Below are 12310 nucleotides of genomic sequence, written 5' to 3' on the forward strand. Positions count from 1 at the left end.
CTGCTTTAGCTAGGTTAAAACATCTCAGGCTGCCAAAACTCTGGGCAGCATTTGCAGCATCAAAGTTGCAGCTCTACAGGGTGATCCTCGAAGTGGGGCTTGGCTGCGTGCCCTCTCTTTGCTGTTCATGCCCAGCGGGGTGACAGAAATACCTAGACCAATTCCTTTTACCTGAACGTGCCACCTTTTTGCAGTGAGACAGAACACCACCAGAGGTGAGTGGTACCTAGCAATCTCTTTGGCCTCACAGATCGATCTCTGAGTAATTCTAGGGGAAGTCTGTGTTGAAAAGCAGTGCTGGCCTCTACCTCAAAGAGCCGGGTACCAGATTCATAGAAGCTACTCTGGCTAACATGCGTTGTCTGATGAGATGCACAGCAGTTACTTCCCAGCCAGAACAGGGTCGGTCTACCGATCCCCCGTGTTTGCTCAGTACACGGTGGCGGGCAGGCACGCAAGTGTCTTTTACCGGCTCGGTGGCATTCACAAGGCACCGTCCTTCCCACAGCAGCAAAGTCCCCAGGGAGCGCGGTGCACCCCAGCGCGGCCAGAACTGTTACTTTGCAGCGCAGAGGTGTGTGTGTCACCTCCCAGTTACGACCTTTCCACCAGAAACGGGCACTGCTGTTGTCTCCTTCGACAGGGATTTTGCCATGAGCCTGCCACGGAAAAGTGCCCCCTTTCCTGGGGGCTGTTCTGGCGACTAAGTATTTCCTCCGGCGGAGCTGGTTTCACCAGCCCCCGTGCCCGGGGACCAGGGCGGGGGCCCCGGGATGCTGCAGCGCCGCTCCCTCGCCCCCGCGGGCCCCCGGCCAGGCACCGGGGGCACAGCGACTCTTCCGGAGCAGTCGCCCTGCCTCCCCCGCCCCCCGGGGCGCGCGGGCGGGGGCGATGCAGCGGGCGGCGGGTGCTCCTCCCCCGGCCCCTCTGCCTGGCTGGAGCCGGAGCCGGAGCCGGAGCCGGAGCCGGAGCGGGCGGGGCGAGGCGCAGGCGCGGCGCACGGCGGGCTGCAGCCGGGCCCCCGCGCCGCTCCCGGGAGCCGATGGCAGCTGCACAGCGCGGCCGCCCGGCGGAGCGCGGCGCGGCTCGGCGCCCCCGGCGCGGGATGCGCGGGCGGGCAGGCGGCGGCGGCGGCAGCGGCTGCGGCAGCTAGGGGAGCCGGAGGGACGGGGTCGGGCGGCCGGCGGCCGCCGCGCTAACCTGACCTACGTGCCCCCCTGGCCGCGCCGGGCTGCCCCGAAGGATGTCCGCCCAGTCCAAGGGGACCGCATCCTCCTCCTCGTCGCCGTCCGAGGGGCCGCCGGCAGCCTCCAAAGCCAAGGTGAAGGAGCAGATCAAGATCATCGTGGAAGATCTGGAATTAGTCCTGGGGGACCTGAAAGACGTGGCCAAGGAACTTAAGGAGGTGAGAAGCAGAGGGCTGCGCGGGCGGACCCCCGGTCTGCCCCGTGGGGGGCGAGCACCTCTCGCCCGTAGGTCGGGGGGCCCTGCGCACCCGGGGCTCCGCTGCCGCCCCCGGGCTCTTTTCACCACTTCTTCACCGCGGGTCGAGCAACTGGTGTCCAGGCCGGGCGCGGGGCGGCCCCCAGCCGTGCCCCGGGGCGGGCAGCTGTGCCCCTCTGCGGCCGCCCGGCGATCCGGAACGCGACGGGGCAGCGCGGCTGGAGACCCGTGTCCCGGGTGCGGTGCGCCCCCTTGGCTGGCCGTGCGCCCCTCGGCTGCGAGGCAGTTTTTCCCGGGGACTTCCCGGCTCGGCGCACCCCGCGGAGTGTTTTTTGTGTTTGTTTTTTGTTCCCCGGGAGGCCGGGCTGCCTCTCCTGCGGGGTCCCCGCTGGGCCAGGAGGGTGTGTGGGGGAGCTGCGGGACCCGCAGCCCTGCCCGATACGGGGCTGCGCCGGGCCGGCGTCCCGGCGGTGGGAGAGGCGTCAGGAGCGGCTCCGCTCCCCGCTCCAGCGGGTTTAAGTTTTCGGCCGCACGGTGCAGCCCCGTATTCCCCGCCGGGCAGCAGCCTGCCTCGGATCTCCCGGCCGCTGAGGGCTGGGGAATCCCGGAATCCCGGAGCCCCCGGTCCCTGCCCGGCTCGACCGTACCGGCGCGGCGAAGTCCGCGTCTGCCTCTGCAGGCTGCTTCAGCGGGAGCGGAGCGCCCTGTTTATCTTGCCTATCTGTCAGGATTGCCTTTGCAATCTTCCTTTTGCCGGTGGCGAGTGTCATCTCCCCTAGGTTAATCTGCAGGCAGAGTGCGATTACCGCGGGCGTGTTCATAAACGGGGAAATGCTGTAGCTGAAGGAAGAGAATTTGGCTGTCCTTTTGGAGATTTCCACGTTATCTTGATTTTGCTGCACAACTGGTCGACAGATGGTTGGATTATGCACCGAAATTCAAGTCCAGAATATCTGTGCTTTGCTCTATAATCCTGCATTTGACATTTATGACACACTGGGGTTTTTTTTTTGCCGTCAAATACTAGTTTTCTTTTTAAACAACATTGTCAACAAGTTTAACGCAACAGACTTTTGCCAACTGAGGCAGGCTGAAATTCACCCAGTGCTTCCTGTAATGTTGAAAGATGTATAAACGCACGGTTCACTAATCACAGCTGTTAAGATCTCTTTCTCAACCACAGTTCCAGATTTCTCCTTTTTTAAAAATATATCTATAGTTTTTCTTTTCCTTAACGTGCTGCTGTCTGTGGTTTGTAATTTTTTGAGGTGTTTTGAAGTGGAAATAAACATTGTTTGTAGGGCACATATTTCAATGTTTTAGAGACTGAGAGCAAAGTGGCTTCTGTTGCTGCAGAAGCACATTTTCAGGACCTGGAGAGAATGTACTGTGATCTGTCCCATGAATGTAAATCATTTTCTGCACATAATAAGCCCTAGCTTTCCTCTAGTGAGCAAACAAGATCACTGTAGGTGGAGGTCATATGTCATCATTTGCTGTGCATGTTTTATCTAAGCAAACTTGTCTGTTCTGGTTGACTGCATCTGTGAAAGAGAGCTGGATATACCTCTGCTTGATGGGGAAATGGCTTGTGTGGAACTCCTTTTCCCGAGTAGAGGGAAATGTAAAAAGGAGGTTTTAGAGGAAGAACGTCTGTTCTGAGAAAAAGTGTTTTTATAAAAAGGATAGTTAAATCTTGTTTGTAACCACACGTGAGCTTTTGAGTAATGCTTTTCTGTATAGATTTCTTACAAAGGTGGTAGCTGTGATACTCTGACAAGCAAGGGTTGCATATCTTGCTTTCTTGCAGTATTATTATTATGTGGTAAATACACTTTGTATGACATTTATTTTGAAGAGTCCACAGAAGTTTGCCATCTGAGTGCCTTCAGTTGTCTGCCTTTTGTAGAATGGACTAAATCTGTACAAGAGCTATTGATGCATCTACAACATGTACCTTTTTTATGTGAAAGTGGATTGATGATATTATAAGCTAATAAGCAGTCTCTTTCATAGGTTGTTTGTAGATGTTAGAAAACATTGATGGATCTTTCATTAAAGCAGACCAAGGAAGTTGGTCTGTAGTGTGTCTGTGCTTCCTTCGTGCTTCCTTAACTGTAGGACCAGCCAAAGTGATGTACTAGAGAATTTAAGTTCCCACTTTCCATTTTCACTACAAATTCCATTCTGGAAATGTTTTGGCTACCCTTTTTTTTCCACTGGGCAATTGCTGGCTGCAGTCCAACTGTTGTGCTTGCTACAGCCTTCCTTTTCTGACATTCATTCCTTTTTTATTCCTTTTTATTGATTAGGAATATAGTATTCTGAAAAAAATCTTTTTTTCATTCTTTTTATTACTCATGTAAAAAAAGACTTAAATTGTGCTACAGTGGTAGGGTGTGAGGGCTTTTTTGTGTGCAGGTACAATAATATTTAGTTCTGATATTGAAAATACAGCATTTGTAGAACACTTTTCTATTTATGTCTACCTTTTTGTCCCTTAAATATAAACTATTTAATTATTTATTAGATTATACTTAATGTAACACTTTAGGTATTGGGATAGACTGGATGGCCTCTCCTAGTGTCTTACAGTCTTCTTTTGTAAGTTTTTATATTCAAAGTACTTTCAAATTGAAAGGTAATTTCATTGCTTCAAAAGTGAACTGTTCCATGTATGGCTGTACAAGACTTGTACGTTTTACTACATTTAGCTTGTTGTAGTTTACTTGCATTAATGTATTTGCATCTGCCCTTTGTTCCAAAGCTTTTTGTAATTGATGCTTTAACATTTTTTGTATTTAAAGGCAGGGGGAAGGGAGGAGTGGCGTGAGGATGGGGTGGTAAATCCAGATGCAGAAACCATGAAGCTTACCAATTTTCTGTAAAAACACATGACTAAATCATGTGGATTACAAGTATGTGTTAGGAGTTACTGTCTCAGAAGTGGAACATCAGTCCCTTTTTTTTGTCCCTTTTTTATTGCTCTGTTCTACTTAGGCGAAGTTAACCACACAAGACTAAGGATGGAGGAAGGGAGTGACTGGGAGACATATTAGGATGGAGTGGTGCTAAGCTCAGAGTCTGAGATGATGTATGGCTAGTCTTCTCTAGGGTACAGTTAATTTAGGAGAGACTTGGCTGCTTTTGTCACCATGCTAAAAAGTAAACACCAGGTGGATGTGTAGCAACAGTGGGATGTGGTTTTGTGCTGGAAGAAATTAAAGGATTTAAAGTGGATTGAGTGGGTATTATTTGATGAATATTCCAAAGAAAAATCAAAGGGATGCCAGAGGATTGAGTAACACTGACTATTCCTTTAGTCCAGGCTATTTCAGAATTCAGTTGGTGAAGCTTAAACTTGGTTCTCCTCCAGAGGGTTGGATAAAAGACCTTTTTCTCTGGAGTCTGTCTAGAAAGATAGTTATTATGAAGTTTTTCTTGGCAGATGATACTTATCTGTCTGGTACCCAAATAATGAGGTGATGAACACTGCTGGAAGCTAGAATATGAGTGCTGAATAAACTATTCTGAATATAAAATACATGATGTAGCTGTAATTCTCTGACGACTTCAGAAGGGATTGTAGGGGGTGTGCATGCACACCTGTGGACAGCAGGGCACAGAGATCTGTATCATCTTAATAATGATACTATAATTTTTAAGACTTTCCTGCTTTCACATTTTATGATAATGTTGCACATTTCTGTAGCCTTGCACTTGTTTACGTTAAAGAAATACTTGACTAAATCATTTGATAAATACTTTTTGTCATAATAAAAATTCCTCATGCAGAACAAATTCCTGGAAGTTATGTGTGAAACATTTGCATAGCTTTTAATTGGCTAAATACGCTTCAACAATTTATCAAAAGGAAGCAGCTGTGTAGCTATTGCCAATGTTTAGAATAATCCAAAATGGAGGTGCAGGAGAAACAGAAGCCCTCATAAGCATTGCACATGCATCAGTAAATTTCCGGTCTTCCTGACTCTACCTCCTCTGCTTTAAATCCTCCAAAAATGTCTTGCTGACAGAATGAGTGAATAATCCTCCCTCATCTAACTGATGTGTTTATTTTCTGTAAAGATGTGATCTATAAAATTTGGGCATGACATGACTTAACAAATAATGTTTTCTAAGTGGTGATGGAAGAACTAGATGCCAACCCTCCTCCTCTCAAACACCATGACAGAGTTTGTTATGGGGTAGATGACCTGATTCCATAACCAGGCTGGTCATCATTCTTTTGAGTGGTCATGTATTCTGTGGTCTTCATTTCTGGATCAGACCGGAATATGCAGAAGCATATTACAATTTTAACACTGATGTTTTCCATTCTGTTTCTGTTTTTTGTGTTCAGCTAACAACGATCCAGATGGCAGGAAGGCACTTCAGGTTCTTGCCTGTTAATCCAGAAACTAGGAAGCTGCAGTTTTTATCCACCAAGAGGATTAGAGGAGCAACAATCGATCATGTATCAGTATCTCTGATGTGCAGGCAGCAGTACAAACATCAATACAAAAAATGTTTTGAGTTCATATTGCTGCATGAAGGTGAGGGGGGGAGGTATTATAGCATAGATATAGAATATACTGAGTAGAAATCTAAAGGTAGGTAGAACAATAGCAAAACATTTCAATTTGTTCCTTCTTCTCTTGCTTATCCCCTCCTCTTCTCCTTTTGGGCTTTCTCCAGATACTAAGGTCTCACTGCTCCTTTTGCTAGATAGTGACAGTTGAAGGAAGAGGTGTTTGAGCATATATGTTCCTACTGTTGGAAATCCAGTAAATGCAGATGTCCTTACATATGGATTCTGGATGCTGGCCCTCTTAACGGTGTTCCTCTTACTGTCCTGCTTCTGTGGACGGATATACTCTCTGTATATGCAGGTCTGGTCAGTGAGATGCGGGAGGTACTGAAGCTTTTTTGTAATATTTATTGCTGTAGCTGGGGTTGTGGTCCAGTTCAGGCACCAGCACCAAGATGTTACGTGACTAATGGCATTGCCCATTTCAAAACTTGCTAATCTGTGCAGCAGCAAACTTTTTTTCTGATTTCTTATTGCACTCCTTAGTGAAAATGCAATCAATCATGAACTGCACCTGGATGTTTATTGTAAGTGCAGAGTGTGATTCATTATGTAAGAGAAGCACTGCACAGCACCTTTATTGTGGTCTGCCCAGGGGTCTTAACAGGGCCATAAATAGTCATTGCATGTAACTGAATCATAATTTTCCTTTCCTTTTATTTCTTGTGGTCTATGAAGTGTTTATACATTTATACACAACAGAAAAGTGCGAATGTATTAAGATAAAATTCTTATGCCAGTAGCATCAATAAAGCTAATAGAGCTGAAAGGTACCTGTGAATCTTAAAAAAAATCCCCCTGTGTGAAGGTTGTCAGGAATATTTTAAATGCTGATATATGACAAGATAAGTTTGCTTCACATTTGATTTGTAACCAGAGCTATGAAGAGTTAGTAATTGTATTGTGTAACAGAATGAAAAGAATAACTAGTGTACCTATAGAGCATTGCTTGTTAATGTCAAGAGGCTTGACAGAGGGAAGCATACTGTCAATTTATGCTACCTATTTGGTTTTTATAAACACTCATGTCAGATTCTTCATTCCTTTTATGCAATACTCAGCTCCTGATAGTAATGTGTATTGTGCAACTGTGAGCTAAATAGAGCATATATAAATTCAGTTTTCAAATAAAAACAGTACCACAGTGAAAATACTTATCTTTGTGCTAAAATTTGAACTTCACACAATCTATGCACTACTGATGGTGATACAGAGAACAAAAGTAGTGAGGCATGAACTTCACTGTTGCATTCAGATTTTACCATGGACTTCAGTAGAAACAAAAGTAAACCTTAGGGTGGCAGAAGTTAGTTTTGGGTGGCAGCGTTTTTATTAAAGCTTCAGAATTCTGAGGAATTGGTTGCTGCCATGTATATGTATGAATGCATCATAGAAAAACAATGACTTGGTTGAGCACTGTCATTAAAATTTTGCAGATTTTTGCGTTTCCTCTGGAAATGAAATAATGCTTCTTTTCCCATTACTCACATTGGACAAAGTTCTGGAAAGTCTTCCCACTTCCAGTCAGAAACTTCCAGCCAAGTAACTACTCACAGTTGATTTGTACACAAATAATTAATACTCCTTTGGGGGGAAGTTCAGGAGAGGTGCAAATACTGTCCCTGAGTTAAAAGCACTTTCCCACAGCGCCTGTTTTACAACACCTTTGAGAAAAGCATCACCATCTTCTTCTACTTTTCGTTTCTTTTAAAGCTGCAAAATATTGGTGGCTTATAGTCTTCTCTGTGTATTATACCTGTTCTTTAAAAGGCAGATGAACTGAATGGTGAGTGACCTCACAGGTAGCTCATGTATGGCCTGCTTAGGTGTCCCTGTTGTTTTGCTTCAGTAGAGGTTTTTGCCTTGAGGCAGACAGGGTGAGGGAGTCTGTTTTGCATATGGACTGCTGTCCTTGCAACATAAGCTGTGACTGACAGTCAGCCATGCAGATTAACATTAGTTTAGTTACCTGTACATAGGTAGGGCTTTGTTTTATTCTGCTTTATTCTGCTAGTAGTTGTGCTTTCTGTTTTGGTTTGGTGTTTTTGTTGTTTTTTGTGGTTTGTTGTGTTTGGTTTTTTTAGTAGATGTGTAGACTAGTAGAGTAATGACTAGTGTGCCTTGTTTCCTTCAGATAAAGGTCTTGAAGTAGCATTTCACTCAAATCTCACTGTAGGGTGCATATTACCTGATTTACTGAATTTTCAGTGTGTTAGCCATGAATGTATGATAAGGGCAGCCTATACCTACCTCCTCCTCCAACAGCTCATATCCAGCTCTGTACATCACTGACTCTGGTCATTCTTGCTGCAGTTACCTGCAGTGCTTCAGAATATCCTTTCTTATTGTCCTCGGAGGCAGAAGAAAAACAGCCTGCCTTTGCTGTGGAAGGGCTGAGAAAATCCTCCAGCAGATCTCTCACTACAGCTTCCCTGTGTCAGGTCGTGTGTGTGTGTGCTGCATGACTGGGCTGGGAGGGCTTGGTGGCTGAGCCACTGGTATTCTGGTTTGGTTTAAAATTACTATACTGCAGATGATGGGAGCAATTGTTTCCAAACAGGAGTAATACTATCGGTTTTGCCTTTGCAAAGATTATAGTATGTTCACATGTCTTTAAGGGTTAACGAACTCATCCATTGTTCCATGCGGTGTATGCCATATTGCATTATGAAGACTGAGAGCAATGATATTGAATCATTTCCAGATTTTGTTATAGATTATTCCTCAGTAATCTGAAAAATCCTGCAATTTTAAAACACCTTTTGGTTTTTTATCTTTATATCTTTGGGGATGTGTTAGTCTTTCAATGATGATGATATTATGGTCTTCTATTTATTGTGATCTGTTTACACTTCTTTCATGTGAACAGCTTCAAGGTGGAAGCAGAGTAAGACATCCTTACTTGCACTGTCATAATTTGTGTTTTAAGTAAGAGAAGATGGTTTAATACTTCTGAAAATAGTGGGAGAAGTTTTATTTTATTTAAAGTGAGTCCATCTGCATGGGTAACCAAAAAATAGGTTTGGGCTTTACATTCAACTGCAAAAATGAGGTAAGTGCTTAAAATATTCAAAATTTTGGTATCTAATAACATTTTGCACTTTACTGGAAATGGCAGTATGTTAAATCAGCCATCTTATGTGGCCCAAAAAGTACAGATTTTCAGAACAAACTGAAAACATTAACAAAAGAATGGTTTCGGCTTGCTTATCTGTTATAATTTATTGGTTTATATCATGTATTCTCTGTATAAAATAAATGGGAAAATATGAAAATTCAAGGTCAGTATGTTATTTCTTTACTGCAGTGTAACAAAAACCAAGTATAACTCTTTCTTTGCATGCTTTGTCATTGAAATTCTTTTTTTCTTGTGACGTGCCTTCTGCTTTTTCTTGCTGCTTTGTTAAAACCGGGCAAAAAGACCAATTTTTTTCATGGTAGTTTTCTGAATTCTTATAAGGACACATGCTGATGAGAGAGTAGTTGTCCAGGTAAATTAACTACTGAACGTTCAGTAGTTACTGGACAAATAATTGGAAAAAATATATTTCTTTTTATATATAGAATCACAGACTGGTTGAGGTTGAAAAGGACCCGTGGAAATTGTCCAGTCCATTCAGGAGTCAACTAAAGCAGGTTGCTTAGGATGTTGTTCTTGAATATCTTGGAGGATGGTGACTCCACAGCCTTTTTGGACTACCTCTTCCAGTGCTGAATCACTCCTATGGTAAAAACATTTTATCTTGTGTGTAAGTAGAATTTCCTGTATTTCAGTTTGTGCATGTTGTCCTTTCCTTTAACACCACTGAGAAGAGTCTGGGTTCATCTTCTTACTCCTTCCAATGAAGTACTTATACACACTGGGATAAGATTCCTCTGAGCCTTCTCTTCTCTAGTCTAAACAATCCTAATTCTCTCAGTTGCTCCTTATATTACAGATGCTCCAATTCCTTAGTCATCCTCCCAACCTTTTGCTGGACTAGCTCCAGTATTTTCATACCTGTCTTTTACTGGGGAGCCCAGAACCGCACACGATACTCCAGACATGTCAAAACATCAGATACATGTTCTGTAACAGTGCCATGTTACAAACAGTAGCTTCCCTCAATAAATATTTCTTTATCTGAAAGTTTTAAATTACTTGAAAAACACATTCTTTACTTTTTCATGAAAGTTGCAGTAATAAATGGTTGTGGACTTCTCACTGCCTGCGATCTGAATCTGGATTTTTACTGACTTCCAGACAGAAGCATGAAAAATAGATTTGCAGTCTGACTCCCTATATGAATATAACAGATGCCAAGAAAACCAAGGGTTTGGAGCTGGTGTTTGTAAGTGAGTGCAGCCGCTGATGGGGCATGTATCTGACATTAGACAGTGATGATGGGAAGGGAGGGCTGCAGCTCCTTCTGCTTTTATGGGAATGCCACTTCTCTGTAATATCTCTCCATGAAACGACAATGTATCCTTTTCCCCACCTCCAAATGGCGTTGTCCAGGAAACCCCAATGTAATAAGTCAAATTAACTTGGTGAATTGTGATTATTTCACCTCTCTGCTCCAACCACTGCAGAGCTGCAGCCCTTTTCTTCTTTTCCCTCCTAAACTGAAAGTTTCTGGTGCTTCTGCAACTTCATCTATCTCACTGTTAGTGGCTATCGAAACAAAATTTGAGTTGTTAAACATGAGAGTGCTTGTTTCTCCATTCTTGAATGTTGACTCAGGAAAGTCAACATCAAAGCTTTAAGATTGCTCTTAAGAATTTCATGTGACTCTGGCATTCATCTTAGTAACACAATTGTTCTCCTTATGCATCTTTTGCATGCTAATAGGAGATCCTCCTGTGTAGGATCTGGAAGCATTGTTATTATTTTTTTTTTCCCCAGCTCAATTTCCAATCTCGTATAGCAACTGAAAACGGTGCTCTTTGGATTTCAAAGTTATCTGGGTTGTTATTACAAGCAAAAGCTTTTCATTTAATGTCCATGATAGTTTAAGGTAACATTGTTTTCCAGCTTTCCAGTTCAGCATCCAAAATACTTAAAATTTACTCCATCTTTTCTCAAAACACTACAGTGATGCTCTCTTAAGTAAATGATTTTCAGTTACCAGCTAGAGTGTACCTTATTTAGGTGTTTTTACTGATGGTTGCAGAGACTGTTTGAATTGGCTAAGTTTGTGACAGCAGGTGGTCTCTGCTGGTGCTGCTGAGTTTTATCTGTGATAATTGGAGTGGTACAGTCTAGGCTTATTTGAGTTTCATTGCTTATAGGTTATTTTATGAGATGATTTTAAGGTTCAGTAAAGCTGTGGCACTTGGATAAAGAAGTATCCTGTGTATGCACACAGTGTCTGGTAGTTTGCATAATTTGTTGACTACGAAACTATACAAGCATACTGTGCAGGTGGTATGGTGAATCTATAAGGCTTACAGAAAATTGTTGTTTGACTAGACTGGGAGGTTTATGTTGAAGGAGGAGAATGAGGAGGTTGTGATTGTTAGTTTTTGTTGTTACATATTGACAATTGGTTTGCATGTGCTTGTTGTTTAGATGGTGGTTATTTGATTCTGTCAAAAACAATTCATAGAATTAGAATGGTTGGATTGTAAACAACACTTTAGTTAACTCTTTTCATCAGCTGTCTTAAATCTTAACAGCAGAGCCTTTGCTGATACAATGCAGTGTAACCATCAAGGTGTTTGTCTAAGTTGGGACTTTAAATTGACTTTATGAGTGTTGTGGAAGATATAATGTACTACAGTGATGTATGAGACAATATAGCTGCACAAAAAATCCCCAACCCCCAAGCCAATCTGTTGGTACAACAGTAATCTTTAAAGTAGGGATGGATGGATGGATGGATGGATGGATGGATGGATGGATGAATGGATGGATGAGTTGTACAACAAAAAGTCATAGTACTTCAGGTACTGAGGGTGCTGAACTAGAAAAAAATGTACTGCAGAGTAGTGAGAACTTTTTATTTAGTACAGACTTCACAGTTTCTGTTTCTTTCTTTAAATTATAGAAGCGGAAACAAGACAGAAAAAATGATGCATTGAAAAATATATGTGTTTCTCTTTGAGGAAGGTTTGAAGGATGTAATGAAACTGAAGACACTAATAGAATTGGACAGTGGCTTGACTTACTTCCCCTCCCCCCCCCCCCCCCCCCCCCCCCCATTTCCGAGGTTGTATACACTGAATGAACTTAATTTGACTTTGATAGAGCTGTGCTATCTTCTGTTAACAGGCCTGTTGACCTTACATAGTACCAGT

General features: G+C 43.4%; 1 protein-coding gene across 1 annotated transcript in view; it reads left to right on the plus strand.

Moving 5' to 3' along the window:
- Positions 1 to 940: 940 nt before the first annotated feature.
- The window catches only part of PRR16 (proline rich 16), a 165424-nt gene continuing 154054 nt past the window's right edge, over positions 941 to 12310 (plus strand). Inside the window, exon 1 of the mRNA XM_056325480.1 lies at positions 941 to 1405. Coding sequence (XP_056181455.1) covers positions 1244 to 1405 — 162 coding nt within the window. The 5' untranslated portion in view covers positions 941 to 1243. The remainder of the gene's footprint in view (positions 1406 to 12310) is intronic.

The sequence above is a fragment of the Falco biarmicus genome, chromosome Z (genome assembly GCF_023638135.1).
Source record: "Falco biarmicus isolate bFalBia1 chromosome Z, bFalBia1.pri, whole genome shotgun sequence".
In the NCBI taxonomy this organism is placed as follows: domain Eukaryota; kingdom Metazoa; phylum Chordata; class Aves; order Falconiformes; family Falconidae; genus Falco; species Falco biarmicus.